The 22,613-nt window shown below is 35.4% G+C and overlaps 1 protein-coding gene across 1 annotated transcript in view; it reads left to right on the top strand.

Annotated features, from left to right (window-relative positions):
* Nucleotides 1-21,272, top strand: part of Lrrc63 (leucine rich repeat containing 63) — a 33,206-nt gene extending 11,934 nt beyond the window's left edge. The window contains exons 6-9 of the mRNA XM_078015921.1: nucleotides 2,014-2,150; nucleotides 11,936-12,019; nucleotides 16,140-16,379; nucleotides 20,596-21,272. Of these exons, the coding sequence (XP_077872047.1) occupies nucleotides 2,014-2,150; nucleotides 11,936-12,019; nucleotides 16,140-16,379; nucleotides 20,596-20,782 (648 nt within the window). The 3' untranslated portion in view covers nucleotides 20,783-21,272. The remainder of the gene's footprint in view (nucleotides 1-2,013; nucleotides 2,151-11,935; nucleotides 12,020-16,139; nucleotides 16,380-20,595) is intronic.
* Nucleotides 21,273-22,613: the final 1,341 nt, after the last annotated feature.

Below are 22,613 nucleotides of genomic sequence, written 5' to 3' on the forward strand. Positions count from 1 at the left end.
GACAAAGTGATTAAAAGTAAAAGCATGAGAAAAGATATATCATGCAAGCTGGAGTGACTGTAATAGTATCAGACAAAACAGATTTTACAACAAAAAATGTTACAAGAGACAAAGAAGGACATTTTGTCAATATATCAGGATGATGTGAACATACATGTATTTTTACAACAGAGCCCCAAAGTTTATGAAGCAAAAACTGAAAGAAAGGAAGAAATAAGAAATTCGACAATTATTATCGGATACGTTCATCACTTTCAATAATGCATAGAACCACTAGGAATAATATCAACAGGGAAATAGAAGAATTGGACAACACTGTAAACCAATTAGACTTCAAAGACATCTATGAAACAGTCCAACCAATAGCCATGGGAAAAAAAATTCCCAAATTTTCATTTTTCGGGATAGACCATGTGTAAGGTCTCAAATAAGCCTCAACAAACTTAAAAGGATTAAAAATCATAAAGGTTTATTTTTTTACTACAGTGGAATGACATTAGAAATCAAAGTCCAAGATTTGAAAATTCACTCATGTGAAAATTAAGCAACTCATTGTTAACCATGAGTCAAAGAAGAAATCAAAAGAGAAATTTTTTAAAAATTGAGAAGAATGAAAATGAAAAAAGGAAATGATAAAAACTAGTACTATAACTGGTGAAACAGAGAGTAGAAAAAAGAGAAATAAAACCAACAAGCCCAAATGTTATTACGTTGAAGTGATCCACAACACTTCACAAACCTACATAGACTGATGGGGGAATAAAAAGGCAGAAGGCATTGATACTAAAACCAAGAATGAAAGGTCGCTCCTGACCTTACCAATTTTTTATAAAAAGAGATTTTAAGAGAATACTATAAATAAATTGGCTACAAAATTTACTATCCTCCACTCCATCAATTTGTTATTTTATTATTATTAAAGGCTCAATAATAATAATAATCCCAGCAACTGGGAGGCTGAGGCAAGAGGATTGCAAAGTTCAACGCCAGCCTTGGCAACTTAGTGAGACACACTGTCTTTTGAAATAAAAAATAAAACAAGGACTGGGAATGTCTCTCAGTAACAGAGCATCCCTGGAATCAATCCTCAGAACCAAAAAAATGAAACAAATAAACAAAAACAAGATTCATCAGAGAGCAGAAAGAAAAATTTATATTAAGCAAAGATCATGGGTATAAATGGTATATCTTTAACTTTGATATGAAAATTAAATTACTGTGATAGCTCATGAAACAGTCTTACTGTAAGACTGTTTCACTGAGTATTGTTAGATACTATGTTAGATACTCTGTTATTGTTAGATAGCCGAGTAGAGTATTGTTGAATCACTCTCCTCCAAGTGGTTGGGTCCACTTAACCTTCCCAGCTCTGAGCTGTCTCCTTCCTCCCTTATCTTTCCATGATTGCTTCACATGAAACTCTGAGCTGGATCAAAAAGTCTGACCTTTCCCATTTTGAAAAGAACTCTTCTTGAGTCAAGGACATATGAATATACTAGTTGCTCTGTCTCTCTTGATCATACCTATTAATGCTGGTCACTTGTTTTAAAGGTTTATTAGAAGTATTTGTTGAAATGCCAAATATCTTCTCTGATAAAGATGGTGATTCATGATGGGGATGGGGGCCAGTATGGGAGGAATAGACGAACTTTAGATAGGGCAAAGGGGAGGGAGGGTAAGGGAGGAGGCATGGGGGTAAGAAAGATGGTGGAATGAGACAGACATCATTACCTAAGTACATGTATGAAGACAAGAATGGTATGACTCTATTTTGTGTTCAACCACAGACATGAAAATTTGTGCTAATATTTGTGTAATATGAATTGAGTTGCATTCTGCTGTCATATATAACAAGTTAGAATAAATAAAATAAATTTTTTTTTAAATATTGTTGAGATATAGGTTATAAGCCAAGTTATGTTGTCATACTGATTTCGTGATAGTTCAAAGAGTTAAGGTAGCAAATAGGAGTTATTATTCTGTTCATATTTGTTTCTCTTTTCTATTCTCCAGATACTTTGTCTTAAAAATCTACAAATACTGAAAATGAGAAATAATCCCATCAAAGAAATTCCTTCTGAAATCCAATACCTTAAGTTCCTTCGAATTTTCAGCATTGCTTTTAATTATATTCATGTTCTTCCGAATGGGTAAGTTTGATTATCTGAGATTATAAACATAGGAAATAAAATTAAACTATTTAATTTAGTAAAGAATAAGCTACCCTTTGGAAACAGCTAGAAGCTCTTTGGCTATTTAGTAATCTTCTCTTCTAATTAACTGATTTTATTCTTATTCTGGTACTAAAAATAATCCTATCAGCTGCATAAATGGCAATTAATATGAGTCTAGTGAATACTCATCTAAAGATCTGCTACTGATTATGGAGTAAATGAACCAGAGTCCTGTAATACAGTTCAGATGAGAACCTTGTACCCGCCTTTCATGGCCTTTGGGGATATGGGAAGAGCACTGAACTTGGATTTGGAATGTACACCTCTAATATTAAAGTTGATATTTTAACCTGCAGGAAGTAATTTGACAATTCTTGGTCTCAATTTCCTAATATATAAACTAAGGAGATTGGCCTAAGTGCTATCTAAGATCTTTTCAACTCTAATAGAAAGACTGATATTTGGGTATATAGAGATGGACTTCTTACATAAGAACCATTAATTTGTTGTTCTTGTTGTTGTTGTTGTTACTGAGGATTTAACCCAGGGCGCTTAACCCTACATCCCCAACCAATTTTACTTTTTAATTTTGAAACAGGATTTCACTAACTTTCTAAGGCTGGTTTTGAACTTGTGATCTTCCTGCCTTAGCCTTCCAGGTTGCTGGGATTACAGGTGTGGGCCACAGTGCGTGGCTGAACTTATTTAACTTTTAATGAAAGCTGTAAACCCATATCTTAACCAAATGCCCAAACAAGCTACTTCTTTAAACTATAGTTTAACAAACTGAATGTAAGTTAAAGACATTATCTATAATATCCATGTTACATATATATATATATATATATATATATATATATTCATACACACATAAATTGCATATATTTGTATACATACACAGAAATATATAAATATTTATGTACATATACAGTTACATATGCAGCACCTAGACATGAATTTGTGCTGGATAACCTGTAATCATAATTATATATTATAAATAATCATAACCATCATTTAAAAATGTAGAAATCCCTAAAGCAACAAAAATTTGATCACAACTAAAGGGACAACATATTGTTCATTGTTAAGAGATTGGACAAATTAGTATGAACTCTTGGTTTTAAGGAGCTAGTTTTCAAAATATAAGTGTTTCTTAAAGAAAGTACTGTAGTTTTTATAAAATAGCATTGAATATACATAACCAGAAAAGATTGATGGCATAATGAAGCCAAGAATGAAAAACATAATGGGAAAACTTTATTGACCTCAGAGAAGATTTATAGCAACATCTGACATAAGTTAAAATGTTTGTTTGCAGAGTTTGTTAAGTAAAAACTCACCAAGAGAGTGATTGTACAGTGAGGAAAAGGCTGAACTCTGTATACTTAGGAACTGTTGTCAGAATTCCAGTTTGCTGAGCACAAATGACCCAATGCACAGTGGCAGGATTTAGGGAGCATTAACTGAGTAAAATGGAGTGAAATGCAGTGAATCAAACAGTTATGCAACATATTAGAGATAGTTCCAGTTCCATATAAATTTTGAATTTTGGATGTTATTACTGTCAAAAGTAATTACCCTGATGCACTTCGAATGCTATGTTTTCGTTTTTGTACATAATTCAGCAGATGTTAATGAAGCATCTACTATGTTCTTCCAGGAGCTCACTGCCTACAAGGAAGGCAGACAGTTGGATACAATTAGTAAAGTAAAACAACAGCAATGTAAATTGTAAGATGTGTGAATTCCATAGACTAGCATGCAACTCATTCAGGAGGATAAGAGATAACTCCCTAGAAAAGATGATGTTTGATCCAAGTACGACTATGAGTTAGCTGGGTTTCAGGGTCTGGAGAGAGCAAGAGAGAGTTGGTCCCATAATTTTTTGCTCAAAAAGAAGATAGCAAGGAAGCAACATATAAAATATGGGATGGGAACTATAAGGAGTTTGTCATTTTTGAAGCAAAGTCAAGTGGTGAGAAATGAGCCTGGTGCCAGGGTCCTTGTGAGTCAAGATTTTTAAAAAATTATACTTTATGCTATATGCAATGAGAATACATTACAGGGTTTTCCACAGGGGAATATGGAATCTATTTTAGGTCACACTGGTGGCAGTACAGACGATGGATATGAGGGACCAAGCAGAATTCAAGGGGACCAGTTGTAGTGCTATTAAAATAGCTCAGCAAGAAATAAAGAAACCTTGAACCATGGCAATGGTCATATGCACAGAGAAGGAACATATTGTTGAGAAATAAAGCATAATCTGCAAGATTTGGTACTGATCAGACATTCAGCAGTTAAGAAACCTAGAAGTCAAGGCTAAAAAAAAAAAATGCATTGCGACTCCCAGATACCTACAGTAGAATAATTTAATCATGTAAAATTTATTTATTAATTATTTACTAAATAGTGAGTTCTTTCTTAAGAATTGTATTTAGATTGGTAGACTAGAAGGGGAATGATCCCTTCTCTTGTGGGGTTTAGAATCCAGAGAAGGATATTGAAATTCTAATAGATACTGTAATAAATAAATACGTATTCTAAGGATTATGAATGAAAAGAACAGGAAGAAGGAATATGAATTAAATTGATTTGCTAAGAAAACATTATTTGAGGAAATGACATTTAGCAGACATATATTATGAGTCTAGGCCAAGAATAGAGAAAAGAATATTTTATGCAGTGGGAATAAGGTAGGTGAGATCCTGGCCCTTCAAGGCTTCCAGGAAGCCAGCCTGGTTTGGGGGATGATGAGAATGTGGCCCCAGGTGAGGGCCAAGTGTTTGAAAATGGCTACATCCCATCAAGTTTTGGAGGTCACATGAAGAAATGTATATTTTAAGTGCCATGAGAAGCCCTTAATTAGTTTTAAGCAAAACAAAGACCAGATTAAAGTTAAGGAGTTTTGAAGGGAGGGAAATAATGTGTTTAACCCTACATCAATATGTTGGTCAGGGGTTATTTTCTATCCCACCGTTGGACTTAGACATAGTGAACCACAGAAGAGTTTTGTGCTGGAAATAAAATTTTTTTAATATTTATTTTTTAGGTGTAGATGGACACAACACAATGCCTTTATTTTTATGTGGTTCTTAGAATCGAACCCGGATCCCGCCCATGCTAGGGGAACGCTCTACCGCTGAGCCACAATCCCAACCCCTGGAAATAAAGATTTTTGAATTAACAGTATATACTAACTGAAGGCAGTATATATGTAGAGGAATTATCTGAACGATGTTGCTGGAGAAACATCAGCATTTCAGCTAAAGACAGATGAGGAGGAAATTCTAGACCTGGAGGGGGAAAAACTGTCAGATTGCACAAAGAGAACCAGGTGTATTGTGGAAGCCAGATTACTTCAGAAAAGGAGGATGACTAACAGTACCAAGTACAACAGAAAAACTCGGGTTAAATCTGAGAACAATTTCAGTGGAATGGTAGGAACAAAAGCCAGTTTGTAGTGGGCTGAGAGAGAAGGGGAGGAGAGAAATTGGTAATGATGAGTATAGGGACCACCTTTTGGAGAAATCTGGATGTACCAGGAAGAGAGAGATTCAATAAAAGATAGAAAGAACATGGGATCTTAGAAACATTTTTGTTAGTTTTTTTTTTTTTTTGACTCATAGTGGGATAGGGAGGGGGAGCATGGGAGGAATAGACGAACTCTAGATAGGGCAGAGGGGTGGGAGGGGAAGAGAGGGGGCATGGGGTTAGAAATGATGGTGGAATGTAATGGACATTATTATCCAAAGTTCAGGTATGAAGACACAAATTGGTGAGAATATACTTTGTTTACAACCAGAGATATGAAAAATTGTGATCTGTATGTGTAATAAGAATTGTAATGCATTCCACTGTCATATATAATTTAAAAAAATAAGTTTAAAAAAAAAGACTTGGGAAGCTTGGTGCACTGGTGCTTGCCTATAATCCCAGAGGCTTGGGACACTGAGGCAGGAGGATTGAGAGTTCAAAGCCAGCCTCAGCAACGGGTGAGGGGCCAAGCATCTCAGTGAGACCTTGTCTCTAAATAAAATACAAAATAGGGCTGGGGATGTGGTTCAGTGGTTGAGTGCCCCTGAGTTCAATCCCTGGTACCACCCCACCAAAAAAAAAAAAAAAAAGAAGACTCAGGCATATTCACAGAATGATGAAAAGGAATAAGTAGAAAATAGACTGGCCGGCTGTATGGAAGGATGCCTGATGGGACAGAACTTCACAATCTTACAGGAGGTGGAAGGGAAAGGAGTCATGGGCACAGGTGGAGATCCTGGTCTTGAACAGGAGGAATGACCCTATCTCCTAAAACCGGAAGCAGGCTCTGAGAATGAATATGGAAAAACATGCAGTCCTGTGGGTGGGAAAACTGGAAACCACATATTAACAACAACAAAAAAATTTAACTCCTATTATGTGTCAGTTGAGGGAGATGACTCTGAAATGACTTGAATTACAGTCATCTTTGAATGTATGAAGAATGATGATTAAAAAGGAGGTTTGAAGACACTTGTAATGATTTAGTATTGCTTTTGAGCTGAGAGAGCAAAGCTGATGCCTGAGGCAGAGCCAGGAGCCAGGAGGGAAGGACATGGAAGCCAGTAGGTTGCAGATGATGATTCCCTGCCTTGAAAGCAAATGGAATTTTCCCAGTTGGATTCCTAAATTGCTTAGGATTGGTAACTGCTTTTTAATTTTTCATTTTCTCCCTTTTGAACCAGAATGTCTATAACTGTTATTCAATGCCTGCCCCGTTGTATCTTAAAGGATGATAACATTGCCTTAGTTTATTAGACTACCAAAGGAGAAAATATTGTGTACCCAGAGAGATTAAGTTTGGAACCTCACCTCCACCTGCTTTAAAGCATGATGTTTGGGTTTGAGTTCAGAAGAGATGTTGAACTTTGAGTTGACACTGTAATGGGATGAGACCTAGGGGAGTTTGGGATCTCTAAAGGTATTTTGCAGGTGGGGTAGAGGTAAATCTCTAGGATGGACTATGATCAGCAGAATAATTGTTCCTAGAGATGTTTGTGTCCTAATCCCCACAAAACATGGATATGTTACATGGCATGGAAGAGGAATTTAGACTAGATACCAAAAGGTTTCTAATTACTGATTTTAAAAAGTAGGGAGATTATTCTGGATTATCCAAATGGACCCAGTCTAATTCCATGAGCTCTTAAAAATGAAAGGGAAGCGGCAGGATTTAAAGAAGGAGGCAACCTGTGGGCCTGCTCTTACTGCTTCCAAGGTGGAAGGCGGCCATGAGTCAAGGAATGCAATACGGCAGTTTGCAAAACCTGGGAAGGGTCATTAACTTGCTGCCAACAGGAGCTCAGAGACCTCAGTGCTGCAGCCAGAAGGAACCAAATTCCAGCAACAACTTGAATGAGCAAGACACAGATTATCTAGAGAGGGATGCAGCTGGCTGAAGACTTAATTTTAGTATGGTGACACAGTGCCAAACTTCTGACCTATGTAACTGTAAAACAATCAATCTTTGTGACTTTAAGGCACAAAGTTAACGTTGCAATTTAAATGGCACCAATAGAAAGCTAATATAAAATCACTTCTGAATCTCACATATTCATAGAATAAGTAATATACACAGTAAAAAAAGTACCTAGTAGGTAATAAATGGAGTAACTTAAAAGGTAATGTTATGAAAAAGAAGAAAACAGAATGGTATAAGGAAGCGAGAGTGGAATTTTAAATGGGATTTTCAGGTGGGCCTTATTTACAAAGGACATTTGAAGAAAGCATGTGGTTAGTAGTATACATTTAGCAGGTCAAATAAAATTTAGCAGTACTTTATTAAATAAACAACTAGTTTGAAGCCATAATATTAGAATTTAAATTAAGATGTATACTTTTTTGCTGGGCCAGGTGGCTCATGCCTATAATTCCAATGAAGTGGGAGGCTGAGGTAGGAGAATTTCCAGTTTGAGAAAAGGCTCAGCAATTTAGTAAGGCCCTCAGCAACTTAGTGAGACCCTATCAAAGAATAAAAAAAAAAAATTTAAAAAGGCTGGGGTAAAGTGCCCTTTGTTCCATTCCCAGTACTAAAAAAAAGAAAAAAAAAAATGTTTACAGCACATGCCTGTAATCCCAGCAATTTGGAAGGTTGAGACAGGACGGTGGCAAGTTCAAAGCCAGCCTCAGCAATTTAGCAAGGCCCTAGGTAACTTAGCCTGACCCTGTCTCATAATAAAAAATAAAAAGGGCTGGGGATGTGACTTAGTGATTAAGTACCCCTGGGTTAGACCCCCAGTACCAAAAACAAAAAAACAAATACCTCAAAAAAACATGTTTAGAAGATCACCTTTTTCTAGTCTTCTTATCATCATCTAAATTTTCTTATCACTTCCATATTATAAAAAACATTTTTTCTCAGATATATTATTTAGGTGACTTTTTAAACTTTTTCTAAAACTGTGATGAAGTTCTTTCACTATTATCTTCCTACTCCTCACTAGATCTTTCTGCTTTCATGAGACTCAACATGGCATCTTTGAAAAGGCTAGGGACTATCAGAGGTGAGCTTTGCCCCTTAGATGCTATAAGCTTAACTTCAGCACTCTTAACCTTAACTTCAATTTCTATCTGGAAGTTAGAAAATAAGAAAACCTTGTAAATTATTTTTTACATTCTCTTAATGATTTCTACAGATTTTTTGTTTCCCCTTGATCTAAGTTTCAAAATCAAAATGAAATATCCAACATTTAAAAAATTATATAACAGCTGACTGTTTCAATGTAGGTGAACTAAAAGTTAATGAGGAAAAAAATCATCTGGTAAAAGCACCAATTCACAGAGGCCACATTTTTGTTTCTGATGGTTTGCTCTGACCTGGTGGGGCATCTGGTATGCAGCAACATGGATGAAGGAAGGCCCATGTTTTGGAGACAGAAAGAACTATCATTCCAGCCATGCCCCTTAGAGACTATCAATGTATAGTCAATTGTCCCATGTCATGTTTGGAATTTTGCAATCATGAGAGTTCTTTGATTTGTCTTTTTGAAAGATTTATAAAATAAAGATAATAAATCACTTTAAAATCCAAAGTGTTTTTTCCTTTCCACAAAACTTTTAGATAGAGAAGATAAGAGAGAAAAGGAAACCAAAAAAGGAAAGAAGCTTGTTTTGGTGATGTCATTACAACCTTTCGTGAACAGAGAAAAACACATATTTCATAAACAAATACTATTTGCTACCAAAACAACTTTTGGGAATCAAACCCTGAGGTTATGCAGAAATAACTATCACAAAAGTTCAAGAAAGAAAAAAAAGTCTTTATCTTTTTCTCAGTGGCTAGCAGAATAAAAATGACATAGAAAATTGTAACTTTTAACTATCAGAATCAAATGTTTGCTTTCCTTGTCTGATTCAGTTTGCTTTAATGAGCAGGCAGTTTCTTTGGGAAAGATAATCTATTTAGAACAAAATACCCAACAACTGATCTTGAGAACTTATACTAACAGCTGGTTTTTCTGTATTAACAACTGATGTTGCATACTTTGTTTTTCCATATTGTTATAGATTAAAAGGGGAGATTAAGTTTCTTTGTCTCCACATATCTGATACCTGAAAAAAAAAGGGATAACAATCTTGTAATGGTATGGTGAAAGAACATTCTAAATTGGCATGAACATACAGTATGCTACTAATAAATGATATTTATTATTTGATCATAACCATTAAAACATGTAATTATTAATGATAGCCTCTTCCTCCAAGCTAGCAGCAGGGCTCTAAGCACCTTTTGCCCAATAACGTGCTGGTAAATAAAGCAATGAAATAAGTGTTAAAAACTCTATACATCCTAAAGAAAAAAAAAAGGGACAGAGTTGGTGCTAATGGTGTATAGAGTACCAGAACAAACTGAGGCTTTCTAAATTTGCTTTATAAAATCACAGATGAGGTCAGTCCCACTCCGGAACCTAAGCTGCTTCCTTGATGCTGCCCACAAGCCTTATTCAACTTTCCCAGTAATCAGGACATATCATCCACCTAAAAGCCTGGAACTAGAATAAGGGGGAGTTCAGGATGAGGCAATAAAATAAAACATATTTTATAGCAAATGATATTATCATATTCTTTACAGAGGTGATTAAAATTGGTGTGCACTACCACACCCAGTTTCCTAGTCAATCTTAATTTCTCAGAGCATTTAATTTTAAGTTACCTGGAATCACCACTCCTTTCATCCAATTGTGATTTACTCAGTAATTCTGATACACATAGGTGCTATGTGAGGAATGGATATATAGAAATGCAAAATGGAATCCCTCCAGGAACTTATGAGTTTAGGAGGCAAGCATTTATTGCACAATGCTACAGGTCCCATGATAGAGGCAAGCAGAGAAGTACAGAAGAGAAATCTTCCCACTCTGAAAGAGTCAGAAGTAGTTCCTTGAAAGAGTTAATATCTGAACCAAGATTTAAAACTTGAAAGACAAATCAAGTGTTGGGGAAAATACATGTAGTATTTGGAGATACGTGAGAACTAGTTAATGCAGAGAATTTTAGCAAATAAATTTTAACAAAATAATTTTAGCAAATAAAATTTGTCCCTGGACTACAGGGACAATGGAGAAGAGTGTGAAAGGTGAGATAGACAAGTAATCTGGAGCCAGGTCCTAAGGACCTTTGTATGTCATGCTAAAATAGTAAAAAGTTAGTGAAATACCGTGTTAATGATGCCTTAGTTAATAATCATGCAAATAAATTTACATCTTTTATTTATAGGGAATCAGAAAGACATTTGAGGATAGCACACACAGAAAGGGGGATTTTCACTAGAAGTTATGACAAATATTATATATTGAGTCCTTCAATTCCAATCTTCAAGAAGTGATTCCCATTCTCATCCTCCAGGAGACAGGGCTTGTGGCAGAATAACAGTATTCTTCAATTCTTATAACTGCATAACTTGTTATAAAGTCTTGGCATTCTTTGGTTTTTACTTAAAGGAACTTATCTCAATTGAAAGAATGATCAAAGGTATTTCACCATGGAAGTCTTAATGCAATTGGGTTGAATAGTGTCGCTGAACAATCTGTGTCCATACGGAAACTCAGAATGTGACCTTATTTGGAAATAAGGTCTTCATAGATGCAGTTAGTTAAATTACCATGAGGTCATACTGAATTAGGGTAGGCCTTAAGTCCAATAACTGGTATCCTTATAGGAAGACAAAGTCCAAGGTGAGAGTTCTGTTGTCAGAAGCTAAGGGACCCCAAGGACTGCAGGTAGCCTCTACAAGCTGGGAGACATGCAAGGGACGGGTTCTCCCTCAGAACCTCTAGGAGGAAATCAGCCTGCTGACATCTGGAGTTTGGCCTTCTGGCTTCCAGAACTGCAAAAGAATAAATTTCTGTTTTTTGAGCCACCTGGATTGTGGTTCTTTGTTATATCAGCCTGAGGACTCTAATACAGCAACCACGAAAAATGGAGTGTGTGTGTGTGTGTTTGTGTGTGTGTGTGTGTGTTTTAAATGCTTTTAAAAATGTCTCAGGTGCCTTTTTCTAAATGGGGCTTTACCCACTCCAAATATCTCAAGCAAGTCTCATTGGATAGATAAAAAATTTTTAGAAAGTAATTACCCCATACCTAATGAAAAGATGTCTATATAAATGTGAAGATAATAGCAAGGTACAACTTCTGTACTATCACCTATGAACTTAAATATTTGATTCTTTTATTCCCAACTATGACAAATAGATAGTCATATTTACAATTAGTTTTCTCTGTTTTAGGTTATTTTCCTTGGCCCATCTTGAGGAACTTGATATTTCCTATAATGAAATTACTTCTATTCCGAATGATATCCAGAAACTCAGGTATTTGGGGATTAGTAAGTACAAAGAAAGTCATGTTTCCCTTAAAGATATTTGGTAACGATTGTGATGGAGAAATTTGAGTCCTCTCATTTATTTAGCAAGCAATGAAAAATGTGAGCTACAAAATTCATAGAATAGCTCTTATCTGCTACATCTTTATAAGGAAATACACATTATAAAATGCTCAAAATACTTAATGTAGTTTTAATATTAAACTCTGGTTCTCACATTAATAAAAAAGAAAGTCTGAAGTTTTTCTGTGTCTTTCTATATCAGTATCATACTTTTTAAAATTCATTTTTTATTTTAATTTAATTATTCTAATTAGGTATATATGACTATAGAATGCATTTTGATTCATTGTACACAATTGCACAACTTTTCGTTTCTCTGGATGTACACAATATAGCATCACACTATATGTTCAGTCATACACATACCTAAGGTAATGATGTCTATCTCACTCCACCATTTTTCCTGTCTCTATGTCCTTTCCCCTTTGCCCATTCACAGTTCCTCCATTTTTCACATGCCCCCCCCCCATTATGGATCAGAGAGCATTCAGCCTTTGGTTTGGGGGGATTGGCTTACTTTGCTTAGCATGAGTATCATGCAATTTTGATTTTTACTTTAGAATAATCTAATAAAAATAGATTATTTTGTTATTTTTCAATAATAATTTCTTAATAACTCTCTTTAGATGATAACCTTTAAGATCATTTTATATAATTCCCAGCTTCTCTTTCAATACACATCAACACAAAGTTGGCATTTTAGTTGTCCATCACCTTGAGATTTACACAAAATTTTGAAGAATTTATATTTTTGATGATAATAAATTTTTTCATTCTAAAACACATTTTTTATATTTTCAGATCTTGTCTGATCCACCTTGTATCTTTCTTAATAGGCTTTTCTAAGTATTCTATAATTGTGTTGTTACTGTGAATATAATGCTTCTCTTACTTCCATTTTTAGCTCTATCCAGCATAGAAAAACTATGTTTTTCTTTATGTTATCTTAAAATCAAGCAATGTAAATCAAGTTCTCCTTAGATCTGATGGCTTTCCTTTTGTTCTCTAGGAGTATGATCTTTGGCAAAGGAGATCATTTTCTCTAATTTTACACTATTTATACTATTATTTGATTTTCCATGTGACAATCCCTGAATTTTAATAGGAGAATTCTGCCCATCCATATTTGTTAAAGACTGATGTATTTAATTTTTTTTTTTGCTTTCTGCTTTACTTTGTATTTACTATTTATTTCCTGTTTCCCCCTCTCCTTTTCCCTACTTTTCCCTCTTCTTCTTCTGGTTTGTTCAGCATAATATTTATTCTCTTTTATTCCTCCCTTGTTAATTGTGGTGTTTTACTATACTTTTCTAATCCCTTCCCCAAACTCATTATCAAACATGTTTTCCTTCATATTTTACATAAGCCTCCACATAATGGCCTGTCTGCCCACTGCTGTCTTTGACATCTAGTTGAGACTTAAAAATTTTTATTTTCCCTTAAAACTTACCTGCCTTTTATCTAACTCTAGATTTTATGGAGATGGCTTAGAAACTTTTGACAGAGATTCCCATTGATATTTTCCTTTGCATTATGTCTGTCTGTCTACAGAACATTTATCAAGTATTTCAATCTCACAACATTTTCAGGCAATCTCCATTCATTTTTAACTGTATGTTTCAAGATCCATTGCTTGCTGCTGCTTTGTCTCTTCTTTCATCTCATCTTGAATCTGGAAAGATGTCTGTTTTAAGTCGTTGATGGGATAGTGTTCCTATAGACCTTTTCTCTAGTGAGTAGCTTTTTTCTCTGAATCTTGAAGATAACAAATGACATCATCAGTGGTGGTAGATCTGGCTCTGCAGCCCTCCCTCTCCATCAGCATTTCCTCCCCATCTTCCAGCATGGCAGGCCAGGTGCCTGATGCCAGTTTACTCTTACTTTGTAAGCAGCTCTTATTCTCATCTGAGAAGCCTTAAGGTTCTCTCATCATCTCTGATCTTCAGCAATTCCATAAGGTAATACTTAAGAGTGGATCAGTTTTCTTTTGTAAATCTGTCTTTCCTTGGATTCAGGGAACTCTTAATCAGCCAGCTCACACTTCTTTAAGACAATATGTTAAGTGATTGCCTCTTCCATATTTTTCTACTTCTCTTCCTGAAATGACTATTACTTATATATTAGGTCTACTGGATCTATCTTCGGTGTCACCTACATTTTTCCTCATGATTTTTCTTTATACTTTTGTTTTGTTCTGAATCATGCCTTCTACTTGGCTTCTGATTTGGATCTCCACAATGGTCATGTTCTTCTGTTTATTCACTTAAATCTTTTATTTCACAAATCATGCATTTGGGTTCAAGAAAGCATTTGGATGTTTGAGTGTGCACACATTTGACTCTCATTGTTTTTCCTGTTCCCACCCCAACTTCTTATCTGTCTCTCCACAGAGAGTGCTTGCCTCAGGGCCACTGTCCTGTGCAATGTGTCTGTTTTCCTCATCTGGTAGCTCTTCTGCTTGCCCAATGGCAGTTGAGAATGTCACCACTCAGAACAGCAGGAATGTCAGTCATGACTCAAGGAGACTCCTCTGCCCCCAGAGTGCTCAGTTTTGAAACTGGATGTGGGGGTCTTCCAGCTTCAAATATTGTTTGGCCAGCTTAGCTCCCCAAAACCCATAAATAGGAAGAGGGCACCCAAACTTCTGGGTCCTCAACATGGATGTCCTGGGAACATTTGCTGGCCTTTCCCTTGCATGTGCCACACTCATTCTGGTTGTCCACACAGGACTTGTCCTTGTCAGAGGGGGCTGCTACAGCAATGTCCTGTAGGCTTGGTACCTTGTAAATAACAGAAACTCATTTCTCATGTTCTGGAAGCCCAGAAACCCAATATGAATATGCAAGTAAATTTGGTGTCTGGCTAGGGTGTGCTGTCACGTACACAGCCACCTTCTCCCTCTTGCCTCCCATTATAGAAGGAGCCATCTGAAGCCTGTTTTATCCTGCTTATGAGAGCTGTCCACCCCAACCTAATCACCTCCTAAAAATTCTACCTCTAAATGTCATCACCTTGGGGACAAAGATTTCAACATAGGAATTAAGAGGGACATAAATATTCAGCCCATAGTCAGTCTCTCTGCTTCTGGCATGTTGGCTTGCATTTGATGCAGAGGAAAAAGTGAGCATGCTAGTTCTCTCCTTCAGGACCAAAACAGCCTGGAGTCTTGCTCACCTGTACCAGATCATGGGAGGCCCAAGGTCAAACTGGAAGAATTCTGTTATCTGCTTAGCCTCTTTCTGTTTTAAATACATACCACCTTCAAACACATTTTAATACTGTTAGTAAGGGTCACAATATGAGACTAGACTGTCAGTGAGAACCTAGAAGCCCCTTGCTCCCTGCCTAAATTCCATTTTCCAGTCGGTTCACCTTTAATGCATATGAAATTTTGTTGGCCTTTGACTTCGATTTTTATGTGTCCTTCATGAACAGATACTTTTCTGTCTTCTTTCAGCACTAATTAGAAAGGAGATAAGTGACTGTGGAAAACACTACTGAGACAAGTGAAAATAAGAAAATCAAGTCATGCTGGTTTTCTGAATAAAGGACCAAGGATTATTGAAAGCAACTGACACAGTGAAGACTTAAGGGGACTTGGGTGTTGAAAAAGTCAAAGCATAACATAGCACATGGTGTATTTTGATGGCACAAATTTCACTGGTTTTATTACCATTGGAATGACAAATACATGTTGAAATTCAATTTTCTATAAAAGCATTTTTTCTGTATGTTTTTAAATATTGTATTATATAATGTTTGTTAGTCTTCCTGTGATTGTGGACATTATTTCTTTTTCCACACTGATGACCCCATTCAAAGACCTTCCAAATACAGGCACCAACTGAGCACACAAAGTGTACTTATTTGGGTAAAAATATATTAGTTCAGTTGTTTCATATGTGAATTTCTCTTGATTTTAATACTTAAATACACATGTGTTTTTTCCTTGCCACTAAATTTGTTGCCAGTTTTTAAGAACGCTGGGACAGAATTGCATAAATATTGCATAAATATCTTTAAAATGAGTTTATCTTTGTTTACAGATCTCTTGACAAACTGATTATTGATGGGAATTACTTGTTTTTTCTTCCACCTGGAATTTTGAAGCTTAACCTGACAAAAATCCAGCTTGAGAATACTTTCACTCATCATAGTTTATGGGTCGAGAATTGTTTCAATAGTCCCCAACAACTTACTCACATATGTGCTTTGTTCATTGTCAAAAATGATCTACTTGGTTCTTATGATAAGATCCCACTAAAAGTTCAAAAGTTACTGATATGGTGAGTAAATTTTGAAGTACTTCAGACCAAAGTACACCTTTTTGTATCTGAAATGTCTTCATTAAGGGCTGGGGCTATAGCTCAGTAGCGGAGTCTAGCATGTGTGAGGCAATGGGTTTGATCCTTAGCACTACATAAAAATAAACAAATAAAATAAAGGCATTCTGTCCATCTACAAATACAAAAAAATTTAATTTCTTCATTAGGGGCCAAATAACAGTTTTACTAAATCACACACACACACACACACACACACACACACACACTCACACACACACCAGCGCATCACCTACAAAAGCATATACACAATTCTTCAAATTGCCCCTTTCAGCTTTTCAGGGATAATAATACAGTGTGAATTTAGTGCCATTTTTCTCAAGTTATTATATAAATCCAATATAAAGAGTGGATTGCTGAAGTATATTTATACAGCTGTTACATAAATCCTTTCTATGAGTTACTATGTACATAGAAGTGTACATAGTAATTTTTTAAAAAAAATTCCTCCACCCAGGGAAAATGTTTGCTCTACTGTGATAGAGACCTGGACAGAGCAACTGCTCTCCTCCAGCATCTATGACCAGTTGTAGAGTCATTACCTGATCTCAGGACTAGAATTCTTAAACCCCTACATACTTATAGCTCACTTAAGCTTGTTTATTATTTCCTTCAGATAGCATAAAACCATTTTTACTTAAGTATTAATCATCAGCACTGTTGATTTAATAAATACTATTGTATGCCTAAGTTTCCCTGGAATGTCTAAATTACCAGTATTGACTCAACAAAAGGCAGATGCTATAGTTTGGATCCTGAATGTTCTAGAGGACCATGTGTTAATGGTGTGGTCCTGAAGATAGTACCTCCATTGAGAGGTAGTGGCACCTTAAAAGGGTAGGGCCCACCAAGAGATGACTAGGTAATTGGAGACATGCCTTTGGATGGGATTCTGGAGTCCAGTTCCATCTTCTTTCTCTTTGCTTCCTGGCCATTCGGTGAGTGATTTTACTCCACCACTTGCTCCCATCACGATGTGTTGCCTCACCACAGATTGAAAGCAATGGGACCAATTGATTATGAATAGGCACCTCCAAAACTGTGAGTCAAAACAAACCTTTTCTCTTTTTACAAATTGAATAACTCAGGCATTTTGTTAGAGTGATGCAAAGCTAACACAGCAACTATTAAAGAAACGTTAAAAAAAATAGTTAAAGATCTATCTATAAAAAAAGGACCAAGCCAAGAAGTTTTCAATTTTAATATACTGAAATTTCAAAGCACATGAAATTTTATTGCAAATGAGAAAATTTTTTAAAATTCTCCAAGGGAAAAATGTTTTAAAGAAGCAAAACCCAACTTGTAAAGATTTAGATTCACCTCAAGGTTGGGAACATGAACTTGAGATTCCTAAATTAAAGCTAGACCCAAAGAAGGCCTACATGGTTCCAGAGCAATGAACCACCAATGTATTGGACATTCTCGATTTATACAGCAAAGATTCCAGGAATTTAAATTCAATGAATATTATCTCATAATTTAAAGAAATTTACAAACCATCAAAAATAAAAACCAGAAGAAACAACTAACATGTACTAATCTTCAAGAATCTAAGATATTAGTATTATTTACAGAATATGTAAATGTTTCAAGAAATAAAATACAATTTTAAACATAGTTAATAAATAAGAGATTATCAAATATGGCCAAGAAAATATAGAAAAGAAACTTTAACTGAAACTAAATTCTAGAAACTAAAAATGTAATACTTCAAATCAACTTGGTGCATGAGTTAAACAATAGGTTATGCTACATGAAAAAAGAGGCAGAAAAATCACAGTTAAGACAGAGACAGGAAGTAAAGAAGGAAAAGAGTTAACATAGACTTTGAGAGCCAAAAAGTGAGAACAGAATAGCAGAGTCCTCACTGGATGAGATGATGGCTGCAAAGTCTCAGAAGTAATGAAAGGTGTAAATTCACAGACAGCTCTGCACTGGCTCAGAAAGGTACCTCATAGTGAAAATAAAGAACACCAAAGACAAAGACAAGAAACCAAAATCAGCTGGAAGAAAACCACAGTAATGGCTGAGGAACTGTCAGCAACAGCACAACAGTGTCTGAAAAAATATTATATTCTGCCTGGCAAAACTACCTTTCAAAAAAGAAAGACAAAGAATGGTGTTTTTGGAGGAAAACAAAACAGAGAATTTACTCTCAATAGATTTTCCTTAAGGATATGCATCCGAAAGAAGGAAAACAACTAGAAAAACAAAGTCCAAAATGTAAGAAGGAATAGTGAAAACAGAAATTTAAAAACAAGTAAGCAAACATAATATCTATGAAATGATAATAATAGTAATGGGCTTAAAAGGAGATATGGTTAAAAGCAGACATTAAATAGAAAGAAAATCTTTAAAAGAGATTTTTATGATAGTAAAAACAATGTATCTAGGAATATATCAAGTGAAATATGCTCAAGATATTTATGAAAAACAATTTAAACAATGAAAAAGTAAAGAAGTCTGAATGTAAGGGGAGGGATACATATTCAATACAAAAAATATAGCAGATATTCCCAAATACAGCTATAAATCCAATACATTTTTGGTCAAATCCTAATACAATTTTTTCAGGAACTTGATGATCTGATTCTAAAATGTACATGGAAAAGCAAAGGATCCAAAGTAGCCAGAGAAAACCTGGAAAAGAAGTCTAACATACAGGGCTTGCAAGACTTTATATTAAAAGTTAAAAAAAGTAAAACAGGTTGGTATTAGGTAAAGGGAAGGACACACTTAGTAATGGAAGAAGAAAACATAGCCCAGTCATTTTGTTTTCATGCATATGTGAAAACTCAATATTTGACAAAATGGCACCGTGGATCCAGAGGGAGAGGCTTTTCAATAAATGTTGCTGAGACATTTGCTCATTTTCAGAGAAAAAAATATTTAAAATTAGATTTCTGCTAGGCATATGTCACCACCATTCACAAAGATCATTTATGAAGATCATTTCCAATAGTGTTAAAAATTTAAGTATGAAAACCAAAATCTTGAAGCTTTTAGAAGCAAGTACAGGAGACTTATCTTCATGGCATACAGGAAAAGACACCTTGAATAAACCACAGAAATGCAAACAGTAAAGCAAAGTTTATGAATTGGATCCAAGAGAGAAATTTTCACAAATACAAAATACCATCAATGAAATTGAAAAAAACAAGTCATCGACTGAAATAAGATATGTCAATGCTTATAAAAAGTTGAAACATGTATATCTTCCACAGATCAATTAGTAAAGATATAACCCAGAAAAAAGTGAGTAATAGGAATATGCTGTTAATTCATGAATGATTCAGATAACAGATAACTAAGAGGAATGTTAACCTCATGGTAATCAAGGAACCAAAATGTGAAATAGCAACAATAGATTTCTTTTTTTTACTTACCTGTCTTATCAACTTTTAAAAGATTGATATTGTGTTGACTTTCCATGCCTGAAGACAGAACTATTGGCTACTGTTGGTGGTAACTGTAAACCGCTGGACAGCAATTTGACAGTTTGTTACTTACCCCTTAAAACAGCAGTTTAAATCTTAGGATTCGGCCTCATGGAAGTAGTTACCCGTGAACACAAGTCTGTTACAGGGATGGTAACTGCAGCTTAAATGTGCATCATAAAGAGAGTGGTAAAATAAATTGTGGTCTACCCAAACTATCAAATGTGCTATTAGTAAGAATGAAGTAAAACAAAATATATCATTATGGAGAGTTGTCTAAGAGACTACACCTAATACTTTTGTTTAAGAAAAGTAATATTGGGTTACACATGTGAATACTTCATTGTTTGGCACTTTTTAACATTTAAGTTTTTTGTCTTACCAGGGGTGCTTAACCATTGAGCCACATCCCCACTCCTATTTATTTATTTAATTTTGAGACAGGGTTTTGCTAAATTCCCTAAGGTCCCACTAAGTTGCTGAGGCTGGCTTCAAATTTGTGATCCTCCTGCCTCAGCTTCCAAAGCCACTGGGACTACAGGCATGGGCCACAGCACCCTGCAGCATATAATTTTTCACTTGATTGTAAGTGCCACTTCTAGAGGATAAGCTCAACGAAGAGAAAGGTTGTATGTTATAGTACTTTGGATCTTGCAAAGAGAAAAGTGTTTTTACTTTGGTAGAAATTTATTACATGTTGACTTGATGTTTCTCCATTTCAGCACATCCAGGTGTGAATGGTGCCTTGGTCCCAAGTTTGGTGAAGGTTTTCGTATCATCCAATCCTACAATATCTTTGGAGCAACAGAGCTTCCTGTCATGTTTCATGTGTGTTCTCTTTCCTGCTATAGGAAAATAAAGGAGAGTGGTTTTGCTTGTGAAGGTGATCTTTATGACAATACATATTAAATTGAACAAGAAAGATAGTACAGTGGTTTATCATTCTCTCTGTAAAGGAGGGTAAAGTTTATGTTTAGTCATTCCTCTCTTTGCGTACAGGTTCTGACAGAAGTGTCTTCTCAGATGAATTCTCTGTGTAATCTAACTTCTTGTGAAAGTTTGTGATTGGTAGGAACTTGTTGCAGAATAATTTTACTCAAAAAAGATTAGTAAAGGCTTCTGAATTTCAACAAAGATTTAGAAAATTTCTTTCCATAGCCTGTTTACCATAAAAAGAAAAATGCTCCTATGCTTTGCAAAAAGATTTGGTGCATTTGATCTTTCAATGCATCCTCAGTAAATGAAAAGGTAGCATTTTGAAGGCATCACTGAAGTTTGTGCTACAGATGGCTTCAATGTTATGCAACCCAAATTCTCAATGTTTGTGTGCATTTCTTTGGAAATCTGTCCAGTGCTGATCATCTCAATTGTGGTTTGCTTTTTGGAATAAAAGATGAATTCTAGATTGGTTTTTAGTTGTTTGAATTCATTTCCCAAGCTCTTAGAAAACGGGTACAATTTCCAGTGGTTACCTTGAACTTCATTGCAGAAAGCTGAGATACTGACCATTAGCCTGATTCCCTAGGTCAGCACTACGTTTACCAAGGTCTTAAGTGATAATCTGACAAGAAAAAAAGAATAGAACTCACAAATTGCATTGCAAAGCAACATACACCTAGGGTAGAGCTTGAAGATTAAAGAATTATTTTTTGGTAAGAGGAAGTTTAGTAAGTGTTTTGCTATAACAATTTTATATGGCACTGAATTGTTTCATGTATGGCGTGTGTTTTATGTGCAGTTAACTTAAATACAAAATATGGTTCATTGAATTTTATGACATAAATTTATGATCTAAATTTATACAGCTATCTTAACATTAGAGAATGTCAGAAAATCCACAGTATGTTAGGTTTATGTGTATCATTGAATAATATTTAAATTAAAGGCAATATAATGAGGCAAAATAATTTTTTGACAATTGAACTAAACAAATCAAAATACCTATACACTATTCCTTGAAATTCAGTTGATTTTAAGTAGAAATAGGCAAACTTTGCCTGAGAAGTACAAACTGTATTCTCCAGCAAAATATATTACTTATAATAGAAATATATACCATATCACATATGTAATCCAGAAGAAAATATTAGCATGATAACAAATTAATTCATTAAATCATAATATACAACCAGGCGTGTTAGTGTATGCCTGTATTCTTAGATACTCAAGAGGCTAAGGCAGGAGGATTACAGTTTTCAGGCCAGCCTCATCAGCTTAGTGAGGCCTTGTCTTAAGAAAGGGAAGAAACTTTACCAAGACCCTGTCTCAAGATTGAAAATAAAGAAGGCTGAGGATGTAGCTAAGTGGTAAAGTGCCACTGGGTTCAATCCCCAGCGTCCTCTGCAGAAGTACTTCTAGTGTGTATTTCAATATAGAGTCTCCCTTGTAATGCCACCACCAAGTGAAAGGTAGAGATAGTAATTTTGACATGTGTTGGTATGTGTTCTCAAATTTATATCATGCATTACTGCTTTTAAAATGAGATTGCCTAGCCAAACCTGGTAGCCTAAACCTGTAATCCCAGCAAATCAGAAGGCTGAGCAGGAGATCACAAGTTTGAGGTTTGAGGTTAGCTTTGGCATCTTAGCAAGATCCTGTCTCAGAATTAAAAATAGAAAGATCTGGGAATGTGGCTTAGTAATAGAGTTCCCCTGGGTTCAATTCCCAGTACCAGAGAGAGAAAGAGAAGGTGGGGAAGAGGGGAGGAGAGGGAGGCAGGGGGAGAGGAGGAGGGACAGAG

Source organism: Ictidomys tridecemlineatus, chromosome 6 (assembly GCF_052094955.1).
Source record: "Ictidomys tridecemlineatus isolate mIctTri1 chromosome 6, mIctTri1.hap1, whole genome shotgun sequence".
Taxonomy (NCBI): Eukaryota; Metazoa; Chordata; class Mammalia; order Rodentia; family Sciuridae; genus Ictidomys; species Ictidomys tridecemlineatus.